The 16,796-nt window shown below is 34.3% G+C and overlaps 1 protein-coding gene across 1 annotated transcript; it reads right to left on the reverse strand.

Annotated features, from left to right (window-relative positions):
* Positions 1–1,466: 1,466 nt before the first annotated feature.
* Positions 1,467–11,132, reverse strand: LOC134241750 (uncharacterized). The gene is made up of 2 exons (XM_062723775.1): positions 10,905–11,132; positions 1,467–3,369 (listed from the first exon to the last, which is right to left on the reverse strand). Exon 2 carries the CDS (start codon positions 3,356–3,358, stop codon positions 1,913–1,915), a length of 1,446 nt encoding a protein of 481 aa, XP_062579759.1. The 5' UTR covers positions 3,359–3,369; positions 10,905–11,132; the 3' UTR covers positions 1,467–1,912.
* Between the last annotated feature and the right edge of the window lie 5,664 nt (positions 11,133–16,796).

Genomic DNA, 16,796 nt, shown 5'->3' on the forward strand with positions numbered 1-16,796 from the left:
TTGGTATCTTATCTATATGATCATTCATAGTACTTTGACACTTGTAGATGTGTAATAATGTTCTTTCACATTTATCTTGTACAATGCAATGTGAAAATAGTGATATCTAGAGCCAACAAAGAGTCCCTTTTTCATTGGTGCGGTATTAAAGAACAAGTGAATTTCCTACGTAGCAGAAATCTTGACATTGTCAATTGGAACCAGGATAGAGAATTTTTCAATCTGATTTTAAAAGCAGATAATTTGATCCGCTCGCGTGTGTTGATCTATGTGAGCGGATCAATAGATCTGATTTTTACTAGATTGCAATAAACACATACACTGGGACTAGCAAGCTACAGACCTCAGCTTCCATAGTAGATCCTTGACACCATTCATCTCTTTCGAATACACGGCGTATCTTTGGTCGTGCAAAAGATCAAATTGAAAAAATGAAACTTTCACTCTTCCAGATATCTGATAGCTTTTACCTTATGAAATACGGAATACTGTTACCGTTACTGCTTTCAAAATTAGTCTTCTCAAAGAGAAATATTCTGATTCCGTGTTTCCTTTTTCCGTCGGCTTTATTTTAACTGCATGACGGAAAGGACAAAAAATGTTCCAACTATTTTATTTAATTAATATGAGGTGAAGTCCATTTCCGATCGCGTTTAAGAAAAGGCAAATTCCTCGTTGGCATGGCGGATGTCTGAAGCAAATTTTCATTCGACAAATATCGTCTGCTGTGGTTGACTCGCGTACCGTATAACGGCTAATTAGTTTGAAGAAAATTGCTAATTCATTGGATATTGATCATGTTGATGCAAGGATTATAATTTGTACCGAAAATCTGGTGGAAACTTGATTAATCTGTCGTAGACGTATAAAGGACCAGTCATCGATCATCAGAGTACGTGATTTAAAGTACACTTTAGATTAAAAAAATGTTAAGAAATAAATCAAAACCTGGAAACTAATATTTTCTGATTATAGAAACTTGATAGGAACATAAAAAAAAATATCTCCATGCCATTATATCATGATATTAAAATTTTGGTTTATACTGTCATTATCATCTGACCTCTTAGCTATATTTTGGTTGTCATTATGTCATAGAAAATGCTTAGGCATAGGTTAAACAAGTACCATTGTCTCAAACCACGGCCCGGAGTCCGCATATAGCTCTCTCCTATCAGAAAGAGAGAGAATCGTACATTTTGGCCGTGGTTTTCGACGATGAAATTATAGGAAATGAGATGGAATTCTGTAGTCGATCCACTGAGAAATAAATGTTGCTATTCAATACATGTACTATGTGATAAGTGATTTTAACTGATGAATGCATCTTGTAAACTTGACTGCAGAAGGGTTTGACTTTTTATAGTCTGAGAAACAATAAAACTTGTTTAAAAACACGTTAGTATTAACGCAAATTTAAGTACAAGATTAATTTTTTGCATTATATATGAGAGATTTGCAATCAATCAAAAAGAGAAATTTTATGATGCATATGTCACAAACAGGAAATGTATTTTTAAAAAACTATGTGAAAATAACACGGACATAGCACAAGTATACAATGTAAATAAAATCTTGTCTATTTCGTATCGGTATTTTCCCGTTTTTACACCGTGCACAGTGTGAAATCTTTTTTTTAATCAAGAAATAAAAAAAGCATCGAGACATATCGGATGACAGTCTTCATGACGAGGTTTGTCACGATTTCTTTTGATGGTGTTGTCATCAGCAAACAATATTAAACCAGCTGATGGAATAAATCCTGACTGTCTAATACCCAGCAGAAGATCCATAGTCTTGTTTGAATGAAAGTTTTTAGGCGAAGAAGAATTCCATTAAAAAAACAAAGAACTCTAATCAATAAGCAGAGCAATAAAAAAATGGACGTTAATCTACAAATTAAGAAGCAGAATCACATGTCCGAACAGTCTACCCATGCGCACTTGATCGCCTGAGGATCGGCAATGTTTAGGTAGTCATTGCTGAAAGGGAGAGAGGGCTTGGCCTCAGGAAAAAGTCTGCGTTCCAAAGCTTCCAGAGAGTTTTGAAATCTTTGATTTATATCGACGGATGGCCGCTGATTTTTCACAAGGTTATAAGCTTGTCGTAAGAGGAATCCTTCATGGCTCATCAGATACTGAATCGCTGCAGCAGGTGCGCGGGAGTTTCCATGGTAACTAAAAATTAAAACGTTTTTCCCACATTTTCTAGCACCGTCGATAAATTTATTAATTTCCGAGAAATATTGTTCAATATCTTCCTTGTCGTCATCTTCGACTCGAATGATCAACCTCGACCGGAAGTGACGACTATCATGTCCACAGAGACATGGACAGTGGAGCTTCTTGGAGGAAGGCACTTGAGCAGAGGATAAATTGCTGATGTCGACCAGCGAATCGATCTTGAGGCGACACAGTTTGGGTTCATTGTACGGTACCTCGATACTCCCTATAAAGAGATAATCCAGAACCTGAGACACACAGTCGTCTCGATACATCCTCGATTGGAGACACGTAGGAATTTTCAACGAAGCGGTACTTCCTTGTGATTTTACGGATAAACGCGGAGGGGTGTCCGAATAGCTACGAATTAATCTTTGCTTAATGGCAACAACTGGACTTTTTGGCAGCTCTTGGGCACTTTTGCACTGTAGTTTAGACAGGGAATGGACTATCTTTGGGGACGTGGAGTGGGTGTAAGATGTCGTAAATATGTCTGCCACTGGGGAGTTTCCTTTGTTTGTACAGGAATCACTGTTTTGCTTTGGTATGGCAAGATGCTGTACGCGCAAAGGATTTCGGTCTTGGAAAGACTTGTATAGTGGTCTATCGTAATCACTTTTGGGGAACGATTGAGATGCCGGGAATGGACCAATCTTAGTCTCTTCTGGACTTTCCTGATCAGGGGTGTTTTTGAAGGGTGCTACAATAGTTTCCTCGGGCTTTTCTGATAGGGTTTCTGTCGAGTTTCTTTTAGCAAGATTTGGACAAGAAGTAGTATCGGTGCGTTCAGGTTTGGTTAGTTCTGTCCTTAGATTTCTGACAAATTTGAACGGTAAAATATGTTTGGAGACAATATTCGAAAATTTCGACTTTGTGTCGCTGGTTCCTTTTTCAAGGGAACTATTCTTTTCAGGGTTCTTTGATCGAAAGAAAATATCTTTCAAAGATCTAGGTCGGCGGGAAGCAAACCGTTCTCGTTTTTGTTCTGTTGGTGTTTTGCTGTTGTGGGGTGAGTCTGGGATTGTGTTGAATATTTCAGACGACTTCCTGTTGGAAATTGATGATGACTGAGCAGAAATGGAAAATGACGTAACTTCCGGTAACTCATTCAGCCGCATACGTCCATCTGTCGACATGATAAAAACATCTGCAAATAAAAAAAGAAATTGTAGACATATTGTTTGTTAATTATTTCAAAACAGATTTTCTTAATCAAAATTACACAGTCGAGTAAATCCAAAGAATTATAATTCACCGCCTTCGGTGCCTTAGTGTATGGGAGCCGCTAGGAGCGTTGATGAAAGTTAAGCAAAACATGAAGCTCATGGTCATGGGGACAAAAATATTTGTATTTGGGAAAGTCTTCTCAAAGATAATATACATGTTCATTTAATATATGATTATGTAGTATATGCACAATCTACTATTCATGACTGTATTAAATAGTATTTGTCTTATTAATTTTATTCTGATTCCTCCCTTTGACAACTTCTGGCGAGTATTGAAATCGTTCAATACAAGGTAACCCTCAAGGTCAAAATTATTGTCATAAAATAGGAGGTTCTTGTGAAAAGAAATTAATACATTTATGAAATATTTGAGCCCTAGTTCAATCAGTTCAAAAGTTATAATCTTGGTAAAAGTATTTTAAAAGTAGGCCACATTCAAAAGTGAAGGCCAAAAGGTCAAATATTTTTATATCAATAAAATGACTTGTCACAGTCAATAGACATTTTAGGTACGAAAGCCCTAGTTCCAACAACTTAGAAGTTACGGCCATGGTTAAAGCTCGGAAATGTTTGGTAAAACTTGGTCAAACTCCAAGGTCAACAGGTCAAATTTGGTGGTACCAAAAGAAGACTTTTGTCACAAGGACACAACTGTGAAGTACGAATATTATGTACATGTACAAAGTTAAGTTTTTGCGGACAAAAAGACAGACGGACAGAAAGAAGGACAGAGCAAAAATACAAACCCCCGAATCTTTGCTTATGGGGGCATAATGAAATTGATCAACGCTAATGAGTATGACTAGAACATTCCGTTTGATTTATTGTCTAGAATGATAATTGGCTACATAAAACATTACGAGATTAGCCCTATAAGCCTGATCAGCATCATCCTGGATGATCGATGTTATGCTAAGCCATTCTGCCTTCAGCCAACAAGATCGTAATGTATGAGAAAGAGTCTGACCCGCTAAAAGTTAATATTAGAGGTCAGTGCTCTTTTCTATCCCATAAATCCAGTAATCACAATAAATACGACTGTGCTCACCTGAGTCAAGTCATCTGATTCTGATCGTCCATAGATCAGAATTTCAGTAACAATCTATGGCGACATAACATATTATCTAGCAGATCTTATGTATAAAAGTCTTATATAGGCCAACTTGTGCTTTATGTTTTCCAAAGAGAAAAGTATCTCAAATATCACGAAATTCCACCAGAATTGACGATTTTTGGGATAATGTCCTACATATTTTTGGCACCCTCTTGTGGCGTCCGTGTAAGATTTGAATTAAAATTAGAGTTTCTTTTAAAACAAGCACCATTTTAAGATCTAAACTTCCAACTATCATATTCTGAACAGTGTTGTGATTTCTACATAAAATAAGATGACAGACTCGGTTGTTACCATATACCCTATCCTTTCATACCATGCTGATGAGCATTGGTAGTAATTCAAAATTTAAAAAATTCTTTCAAAAATGTATATATTTTGTAGTTTTATGAGATGCATATGTTCAACCCTTTACAGAACCCTCCCTAGGACGTTCGATCCTGAGATTTTGAGTGTAATTTGGCCAGTTCCCTTAATTATAAAATTCTGCATCATTTTTAAGTTTAAATCTGAGTTTTAAGTTGCAAATTTAACTATATTCAATGAAAAAACAGCGATTAAATTCCATCCAAGTAGAATTAAGATAGGAGCTATATTTTGTGGCGCAAAGTTTTTTAGACAAAAATGATCAGTTTTTCCATTTTGAACCATAACAGTATTGTTAATTTTGGATTCCTATTTTTCCATCCTCAGCCAGGCTGGCTGCACAAAAATAACTTAGTTTATTAGTGCAGAAAGGTCAAATAATTGATTATGCGAAGCAATTTAAAACTTTTTCTTAGTCACAATTTTTAGTGTCTTTTTAAAACAAACTTAGAGTTCATTTTGTTTCATGCTTTAATTGGATAAAAATATTGGAGGGAAAACGTCAAAAAAATAATTTTTAATTAAGACACAAATTTCACTGCAAAAAGGTCATATTAAATGTACTGTAGCGCCAAAAGAAGCGTATTGACCCCCATTTTTAGCTCTACTGGTCAGAGACCAGAAGAGCTTATGCGATAGTAATGTGTCCGGCGTCCGTCCGTCTGTCCGTCTGTCTGTCTAGCTGTCCGTCTGTCTGTAAACAATTTTTCAAAATGCTACTCCTCCTACAGTTTTGGTCTAATTTCAATATACCTTGGCACACAAGTAGACTACACTAAGATACATAATTCTGTTTATCGGTTTTTGATTTCGATGAACGGTGTTGCCGTGGTTACTAAAAATAGAAATTTCTGTGAAATTCTTTCAAAACACTACTCCTTCTACAGTTTTGGTCTGATTTCAGTATAACTTGGCACACAAGTAGACTACACTAAGATACATAATTCTATATATCGGTTTTTGATTTTGATGAACGGTGTTGCCGTGGTCACTAAAAATAGAAATTTCTGTGAAATTCTGTCAAAATGCTACTCCTCCTACAGTTTTGGTCTGATTTCATTATAACTTGGCACACAAGTAGACTACACTAAGATACATAATTCTGTGTATCGGTTTTTGATTTCGATGAACGGTGTTGCCGTGGTTACTAAAAATAGAAATTTCTGTGAAATTCTTTCAAAATGCTACTCCTCCTACAGTTTTGGTCTGATTTCAGTATTACTTGGCACATAAGTAGAATACACTAAGATACATAATTCTTTGTATCGAATTTTAATTTTGATGAACGGTGTTGCCGTGGTTACTAAAAAAAGAAATGTCTGTAAAATTGTTTCAAAATGCTACTCCTCCTACAGTTTTGGTCTGATTTCAGTATAACTTGGCACACAAGTAGACTACCCTAAGAACTTAAAGAGACTTTATCAACGATCATTATTCTATTTAGTTTCAAATCCCAGCTGCTTAAGTACTTTTCTCTTCCTTTGCTATAAGTTCAAACCAGGAGCTTCAGTCTCGACAGAGACTTCTGGTTTGATTTGAATTTTAATTAAGCTCTGTATGTAGAAACTAAAAATATACTTGGCAAAAAAAGTTTAGCTGTAAAACACGATTTTATAGTTCTCTACCGGTGAAACTGGAGGGGACTAAAAGTTTCCTCTCTGAGTCTGTCAGTCCGTCCGTCTGTCTGTCTGTCTCTCTAGCTGTATCTGTCCGTCCGTCCTTACGTTTGTCCTTCTGTCTGTCTTACTTGGTTTTCCACACTTTTTTCCTAAAGGCTTGCTGATATATTGAGCTGATCTTTGGTATGTCAGTATATATATCTTGATGAGTTAAAGATCAAGTTTGGATTTCGTTCCGCTCCAATGATTTTTAGCGAGGAAAAATGACATTTTAATACTTTTTTTTCTAATTAGGATTACGATCGGGTTCATGTTGCACTAAATCAATGTTCCAAACGAGCTTGTGTCATAAGAGAAAAGGGGATCCCGGTATGGGACATGCATTGCTTAAGTAATGCTCTCAGAATGTTTGTTCTTATTTTTTGGTAAATCAAGGCCATCAAACCAAACTATTGTATATGAGGTCGAAAATAATATATATTCACCTTTATGCTGTACAATCTAAGATTCATTTATTCTGGTGATATTAGATGACAATTGATTTTCTCCAACGAAAAAATACGTGCATTTTCGATTAGTTTCTCAATCAGTGTATACACCCAAAATAATAATAATTATAGTAATGCATACATGTAGGAAGAAGATGTCTTAATGAAATATAAACGATCGATAGTTTGAAAATTCTCAAACTTCTTGTTTTAAAGTTAAAACTTTTTGAATTTCCTTGTTCTGCTTGCAGTATATCAATTAAACAAAAACGGTTTTCTTTTCAAAATACTAGTAAACAGCGACAGTCCACAAACCTATGCTTGCAAATAATAAGCTTAGCAGAAAAATCTGGTTACAATTTTCAAATTAATTCCCGTCTTTGAACTCAGAAGGAAATCTAGCTTCAAACCATCTCTTATTCTTTGGTGATTAATTGAAATGAGATCAGGCTGTGCTTTTTTCTGATATTGGTTGTTTCATAAGCAACCAACATGCAATCTAGTCTCTAGTCTAGCATATATGAAAGCATAGGCATTTAATGTGCCTTTGTCGATAAACACCTGAGTAGCAAATACAGAATTTGTCCAAAATCGGATGTATTTTTTCGTTGAACCTTTACAAGATTACGATAATCAAAAATGATGATGTTTTGGGGGGTGTTCGAATTTACCCAAGTGTCTGTGCAAGGCGGTATTGAATGTATAACAGGAAAATGCACATGGCATATGATAGTTATAAACTTATAGAATCTTGCTATAGTAAATGCACCTGTATTTTAAGACGATCCTGGACGGTAGATTTCCCCCAAACTTTGCATGTACACTGATGTTAATGTAAGCTATATATGGTATAAAAATGAAGAGTTTCGCTTTTGTAGTTTTTACTCAATGAAACCACAGTCGGCCCCCTTCAGGTTTTATTTTTTTTTCCTTAAATATTTTTGATCATGTGCCTCCGGACTGTTCACGTGACGACTATTTCCGTATCTTCCTGTCACGTGCTGGAGATTTTGATGATTTTTTTTTCAACATGCGCAGTTAAAAAAATGATCTCACCGCTTTTGTACACATAATATATAATACCATTTCATGATTATATAAAATATAATGTAATGAATTTTGAATAATAACAAATGCACCATAAACATTGCATATACTGTCCAATTTTATTCACACAATTTGATGAACATTGAAGGGAACACAACAAAAATCTTTGAAAAATACTATCATTTTTGAAGTTGTGATAAAGGATTTCCAATGGAAATATACCTTTTTACAAATTAAAGATTTGTTGTAGCAATATCGCTTTTAACGAGGCTATGGGTAATCCATTTTGCTTGGCATGCATTTTTAACATTTTTTTTTTTAATTACTACATTTCAATTTTCTCCTTCAAATAAAAGGAGAGCGTTTATGACTATATAAAGATCATATATACAAAATGCAACAAAAATGATCTATATAAAATAAAATTTTAAAACTAAAGTATATGAATTTTTTCTTTGCCAAATGATAGTTGACAGCTAAATATACCGTATCTAAAAAAATAAGTTAAATCTGGTGGTTAATTTGGAATTGAATTGTTGACCCGCCAGCCTCCTTAAAATGCCTCAGCTGTCAGTAGAAATTCAAAGGAACTAGAATTCCGGGTCTACACGGATTTAAATATCGTTTGCTTGTCATTCCGGAAATGAAACGCGGTGCATTGATAGCGGGTAATTCTGAGCACTTACAGTAATTGATCCGACCATCTGTCGGAGAACATCAAGGCAACATGTAGCTCAAGTTAATCCAAGAATTAATTAAGGCGAATGTTGATGTAAAATGTGCAAAAATCGGAAAAGCAAACTTTGTAAAATGAACAATACGCTTGCTGAAGAGCGATCATTTGGCGCGTTTTCGAATTTTTCCGGTCTAGCGTAGAAAATGTCTCGCGAATTGTAAATTGTGAATTAAATAGCAAACATTGTTACGAAAATCTAAAGTATTGCTGTAATCCTTGTTTGATCAAGGTAACACGTCAAAATTGAAACAGAAATTCCAGATCTTCTATGCTTTCTGTGTTGAGCTCTTGCAAATCAGATTTTAAATTCATAATAAAAAATTAATGACAGTTATAAATGTTTACGAAAATGTAGAAAAAGAAAACACGTTAACATTTTAAAACATTTAAAAGATTGGGAAAATATCATTATATTTGATATGTCTGCATTTCGTGCAGATTTTTTAGCAATATACCTGCAGTCATGTTTGCACTGGTCCTCGATATTTTTAAAGAAATTTAATAACCTGCAGTAATGCTATTTGCACATCATTTTTGGAAATTCGTGAATGCTATTATTAGTTTTTGAAAACGTTTAAATGCTAATATTTTTAAAGAAATTTAATAACAATATAATCAAACAAATATCGTACACTGAGAATATCGGGGCATAATTTCTCTCTCTCTCTCTCTCTCTCTCTCTCTCTCTCTCTCATTTATTGCTGTTTACAATTTTTATTACGTTGTGAGCCGTATTAGTCAACATTGATTCATATATCGCATTATATGCCCTGTTTATGCTTCAGAAATGATAAACTAAAATACATTAAGAACGCAATTAATGAAGAAGAGAGAAATTATATCATTCTTCTTCGTGATTATAACATCCATATTGATTGAATTTTTTATAAGAATTTTATGATATAGGATTATACATGTAAAAATAATTGAGGAAAAAATCTGCGCGAAACAGAACCATGATTATCATTAAAGATAAATTACAGTATTCTGATAATGAAAAATAACCTTACTGATAACACGCAAACCAATGCTTTGATATAATAAATAGCTTATTTATATACATTATTAAATCGATTTTAGTGTCTACCAATAATAAAGGTATCGTCAATTTAAGTAAAATGTGCACGCTACAGATAAATTACATTCATATGCATAGTTAGGCCAAATTAATTTTATACCTATCTTGCTTGCAGAAGTAGGATTTTTTTCTTCTCATTTGTAGATCGATTAGACAAAATGTGCACAGGTAATTATTTTAAAGAAATGCCATTTTTGCACCGGGAAATATTTAATTAAAAGGAATAAGATTTCCTAATGCTTGCTGTACTTTTACGACAATTCGAACCAAGAATCCTTCCCTTTAGTTCTCTTGTGTTTTTTAATTTATATTTTTTATTTGATAGTCATTTTTTTAAGAGAAAAAAACCATGCTGCAGATTTACATTCACTTATTACCAAGGTTTTTATTTCATTTTACTATTAAACGCCTTATTATTTAGTTGTATTTTTAGAGCTAGCCTTTTGGAATGAAGAGGGAAGGGGGGTCCATACCTTTATGTTAACTATACATTACGACAAACTCGATTCTGCTTGCAGAGAAATGTTTTTATTCCTTGAATTGAGGAACAATATCAAAAACTTTTAATTTATATATAAATCTAAATTTAAAAAAAAATTACCATTCAAAAAATTACGTATACGTACCGTGTATATTTCTCAGCTTTAAAAGTTTCATTATTTAAGAAAAAATAATATCTTCATTTCAAATTATGTTTGTTTTTTTTTATAGACAAGGACATTGTATTTATAAGAAATGATAATAACAACAAAAACATGAACACCTTATTTCAAAATCCAGCACGATTTAGTAAAACAATCAAAGGTGTGGCAGGTGGAATACTGAATAAATTTATAGTCCATTGTTGACAATAAACAATGCATTCAATCATAAATAAACAATTCTAATTTATGGTAACCTAAAATGAAGTCCAAATGGCAAATACGTCAAAAAGTCAACCAGACCAAAACATTATACAATAGAAATATGAAAAAAGATTCATTTTTCGATATAAATTTTACTTACCTCGTAAGGTTGTGGTACCTTGGGTTGTCTATAATACAGAGAGATGTCAAACAATGGCGACCGCGCCCCCGGCTAGCCGTGCTAGTCGACAGATGATAATAACAATATAAAATCGATCGCTGCCAGAATCACAGATAACAACTACCTGGACAATTTCTCTATTTAATGTCAACTTAGATTTTCACAGTTTAGCTGTTCCATGGTAAGTCATCTCCAAGTTACCAGAAATAAAACTACTTGACAAATCAATTAACAGAATTAATCCTTGCGACGTTTCCCCCAAAAGATTTTTTTTCAAACAGCAAAATAAGAGATTATGAATTCTTGGGCTTCTGTCGTTGATGTAAATGGTTTCAGGTATGCGATGACAATATTGGATTTTCGCACCGAAAAATAGTTATATACCTGAAGAGATGCGGAATCAATGTGAGGGATCGTTTTCATTTTCACCAGAGCTCCCGAGATGCTGACAATCCTGGTTATCCAAACTCTTATTTTTACGTTAATTTTTTTCTGGTCTCCGCTAATTGCATTCACTTTTTTGTCCTCTGTGCTCTCGCTTTTTTTAAATAGTGCAATACGTGCGTTTAACAGCAAAAAGTATTTACATGTATTCTTAAGCCTCTTCTTTTTTGTGCCAGGCTCTAGGGCCATAAAACTTAGACTAATTCACTTTTGATCTCTGTCTCTGTACAAAGGAATTAACGGTGGAAAAGTGAGATTGAGATAAAAAAAAAAAAAAGATGAGGTCATCTAAGTTTTTTTTTTACCCAGGAGCCAAATGATGTTCTTTTAAGTTCAATGTAAAATGGCGTCGGTTTATGTAGAATAATTTTAATTTTACGAAAGACTACTATAGGTACGAAGAAATCCCTCACTCCTCAATGGCCCTGAGTAAAGGGACTTCACTGCTCACAAACCCGGCCTGAGTAACGAGCCCTCTCTGCTCAATGGCCCTGAGTGACGAGCCCTCACTGCTCAATGGCCCTGAGTAACGAGGCCTCACTGCTCAATGACCATGAGTAACGAGGCCTCACTGCTCAATGACCATGAGTAAAGAGGCCTCACTGCTCAATGGCACTGAGTGTCGAGACCTCACTGCGCAATGGCTATTCAATGGCCCTGAGTAACGAGGCCTCAGTTCTCAATGGCCCTGAGTAACGAGGCCTCAGTTCTCAATGGCCCTAAGTAACGAGGCCTCAGTTCTCAATGGCACTGAGAAATAACGAGGCCTCACCGCTCATTGGTACATGTACTGAGTGTCGAGGCCTCACTGCGCAATGACCCTGATTTACGAGTTCTCACTGCTCAATGGCACTGAGTGTCGAGACCTCACTGCGCAATGGCTATTCAATGGCCCTGAGTAACGAGGCCTCAGTTCTCAATGGCACTGAGTAATAACGAGGCCTCACCGCTCATTGGTACATGTACTGAGTGTCGAGGCCTCACTGCCCAATGACCCTGATTAACGAGTTCTCACTGCTCAATGGCACTGAGTGTTGAGACCTCATTGCTCAATGGCCGTATGTGCCGAGCCCGTACTACTCAATGGTCCTGAGTGCTGAGTATATGTATAAATTTGCAGCTCTTCATCAAGTTTTTGGCGTCTTCAGTGAGGGGAAAAATTTCGAGAGGAACCTTTTTGATAGAGAGGGGAGAGAGAGAGGAGACTTGAGATGGTAAAATTGTTAAACATGTACAGTATGTACATATAATGTATATATGTTAGACTTTAATTAAGCCTCAAAAACAATTTACAAGTTATTTTGTTCACCGACTATTTTGTTTTGTTTTTTGTTCTAAATAATCAATTTATCGGTTGTATAACTGTCATTTAAAACTATTTTATCTAAAATAGAAATATTTGTCACATTATTGAATTCTAATGCCTTATAAATACAGATGTGCAAATTGCATGTATCTCAATAACTGAATATTATTTTTATGGCACAGGCTCAATCATTTCACTTTATCTTCTGTATTTAGAAAAAATTACTCCACTCTTGGTTACTTACAAAGATTAATTCTAAATTTGGAGTTGGTTTGAACCCTGAAAGGACCAGCAATGAAATGCACGCTAAGCTAGGTCAACCACGTCTAACTGCTATGATGAGTACACTCTCTGATTATTTTATCTGACATTTTCTAGAGAAGCTCTCCAAAGAAGGGGGGCTACATTATTGCAGCTAAGTCACGTCAACTGACGATCGCAACTAATTAACATTATTCATCCAATTTTAAAGATTTGAATTTAAAATAAAATTATTTTGTATTTAAGCGTATATATTTTTTGTATGTTTGGAGATTCCAGCAAAATCAAAAAAAAAAAATAATAATAAGAAAATAATAATGGATGAACAATGCGTGTAGAACTATATACCTATAGAATATCCATAAAAATCAAATTCGATATGTGGACTAAGTATATTTAGCGCAGAGTTCTTATTTTTGAAAGGTATGAACAAATAAATCTTTTCTTAGGAAAAATTCTCCCGACAAATATAATAATACATGTACATGTAATATTAAGAAAGATATATAATTTATTTTGATATGAGTACTTCTTGAGGTTTTGGACACAAGGAATAAAACTATCCCCATGTATATCGGTGCTCTTATTATCATTCTTTGATAAATATAGAAATTATCATACAGCTTTCTAAAATATGTTAAAGACCTCCTTCATAAGGGTCCATTTTACGTTGTTCTGTTTTCTCCTCAGACTGCACCTATTTTTTATGTCCAGCTGGAGTCCTTTGCATATTTTTGTGTCTTTCTGCAGCTTACTGATGCTTTCCTGACGCTTTCTTTTGGCTTTGAGTTTCTCAAATTAAAGTTTTATCTTTACTTTAACCAGTGTGATCCGCCGTTCTCATTGCAATGTCCATAGGTTGAGACCTCGAAAGACTGGACACACAAAGAATATGGTTGCAGGGAAATTATTTCAGGGAGTTTCAGACGTAAATACAAGCTGATGTGACCGACCTACAAAAAAAAAACCAAGATGGCGCCGATGTGTACCTGTTTTTTTATTAGGTAGGGGTAATATGTTTTTTTATGAAAAGAAGATTAAGGAAAGGTTTGCACGGGTCCGTGAAAAAATTCTGCCCAATGAATTTTTCTCATTTTTACATATAACGTTCCTAATGTCAATGATACCATTATATTAAAGTATCAAGCATGGTCATCAGGCTTAGTTGCCATGGTAACCATCATTTTTTAATCTTTTGATATTTATGAGGTGAATGTTTTATAATGCCATACACGCAACAAAATTGAAGCAAATTAAATATTTTCCTGCAGATATTTAATAATATGCTTTATATTTATTGAAAATAAAAATTGTTTCGGAAACTATGGATAAATGTAGTAATGCCATTGTTTTTTGGGGAAGTATCAATTGTAAATTTGCAGTAATATTTTCACCTCAATAGCAGTTTTTAACGTCTAGACAAAAAATTACCCAATGAATTTTCCCAAAACTAATATATGCTGTACTAGTCATTATAAGTGACTTATGGTTAAAATATGAAGTAAGGTAATCAGATTAATTTTGAAGCTACACGCTTTCAGTACCCCCCCCCCCCATTCCTAGATAAAAAAATTTCACATATGATGGTTTGTTGTTGGACCTTAAATAAGCATAGTCTGTTTAAAGACAATAAAGGCCATATGTATAGATAAATAAACTCTTTTTCTCTGAAAATCTGGCAGCTGATGCTCATTTTATATGTGAAGCACAATGATTTACTAATCACCGACAGTGGTCACGAAAATAACTTTTTTTTTCAAACTCATTTTTTCATCTCCAAAACATTTATTTTGTTACTATATCAGTATAGATAAATAATATATTATAAACCAGTGCACAATCCTCAAAGGCCTTATTCTTCATGCTTTGAACACTCACCGATGTTTCTTCTTAGTGACCTGGAATCGGGGGGGGGGGGGGGGGTCAGACATTCGAACACATTGAATGAAAAGAGGTTATTTTACATTGTACTTGTAACTGCATTCATATTTGTATATTTTTTTAAATAAATGTGTTCATCCATAAATTATCTTATTGGCCAAATTATAGTAAATCTAAATATTCACATTTACAAATGTTTTTCATTCCGATTCTTTTCAAGTAAGTACACTTCATTTTCTCCTGTACATGGATGAGCGCTATCTCCATTGTGACGTCATAATGACACAATTGACGTCAAAACTACAGATCTACTGTTTTGATTCAAAAATAATCATTGATTGAAATAACTTTCCGTCGCTTTATGATCTATGCTGGAGTGAAACATCTATGTTCATGTCCATGTGATTAAAAAAAACCATTTTTCAAATGTATTCCCATAAGCATGATGAGTTCACATGTTTCTTTTATTTATTCATGTACATAACTTCCCTGGTATTCTTTCAGAAGAAGTGTGTTGTGTTTCAATACGACGCATAAAACATTTTACAAGAATCGTTTACAATATATGTGCGTCGATGATTGAATGTTTACACGGTCGATGACACTGCTGAAAATGCTCTTATATCTTATATAAGATCTTATAGGAGAAAAGAAAATCCTCTGCGATATTTTTTAAAAGATATGTCTTCTGGGCATAAGTGGTCTTTGCCGTACGACATTTATCAAAATCGCCTTCGTTCATCAATATTTATACATGTATCTAGTAAATCACGCCGTCTGAATCTCTTATTGGAAATTATCTATATATTAGGGATGTCAAATTGGTCACTTTTCAATACTAGGTTACTCGGACGTTTTTCCGATCGAGTACCGGGGTACTCGGTAAAAGTGTAAATAAATATGAACAAGTAAATTGAAGACTGTAAAACATTGTAAACTCTTATAGAAATAAAACCAGATGCACTGATAGGAGGCTTATCCGTAAATGTATTTCTGTTCTAATAATGATGAGCACTTCGTGTCCGACGAAATTTAATATAACATTTTTTAAAATTCAATTTATTTATCAGATAAACACAAGAAATAAAATCATAAGTTGTTCATAGTGTTTTTGTTAAAAAAAAATAATCTGCTCCGTAATTGTAATATAACTCGATCTTTGTCGAGTTTGACGACCAGGTATCGGTCGTCAGAGTTACATACAGTATCAACTTGAACTTGATCAAGTTCTCCTAACACAGCGGATTTACGATTTTCGTACACTTTTTTGATCCTAGATTTTGGACGGTATTTTGTAGTTTGGCGCAACGATGGACATCAGTTTTTTAAAGCCTTTGCCTTCAATCAGTTGTAATGGCATGTAATCAAACACAACCATATCAACAATCGCACGTGTAATATCATTCACTCTTTTTCCGAGAATTTACGGCTTCTCGGAGAATTGACAAAATTATCTAATTTATTTAAACATAATGGATCTTAAACGATGTTCAGTGAAATCAAATAATTAAAGCCAAACAAAGAATAAGGGAAGAAGGCAGCGGAAGGTGAGAAAAGCCAGGTACCCCAGGTGCTTGGTCACGATAATTACTGTATAAACACTGCCATACGGTCATTTAGAGTCGTAGTAAACCCTAATTACTGTATGTACAAGTGCAATGAGCATTTTACGTTTTAAAACAGATTGTTTAATGCATTAATGAATAAGGTTAGAAATATTCAAAAATATACATCCGAGTAACCGAGTACCGATTTTAGTATTCGATACTCGGACGTTCGATCGAGTACCCGGTTAACCGGGTACTCGTTGACATCCCTACTATATATAGATGTAGATCCTATGATAAAGAACAATCTTAAATAAAATTCTAATTCTTAAATGAAGATATAAACCTCAAGATATAAATCAAATTTATTTTTAATGAAAAAGATTTCAATGTTTAGAGATATACAATAGATAGACGTGTCAAATAGATAAA

Source organism: Saccostrea cucullata, unplaced genomic scaffold, assembly GCF_032062105.1.
Source record: "Saccostrea cucullata isolate Sc308-1 unplaced genomic scaffold, CSIRO_AGI_Scuc_v1 ctg5321, whole genome shotgun sequence".
Lineage (NCBI taxonomy): Eukaryota > Metazoa > Mollusca > Bivalvia > Ostreida > Ostreidae > Saccostrea > Saccostrea cuccullata.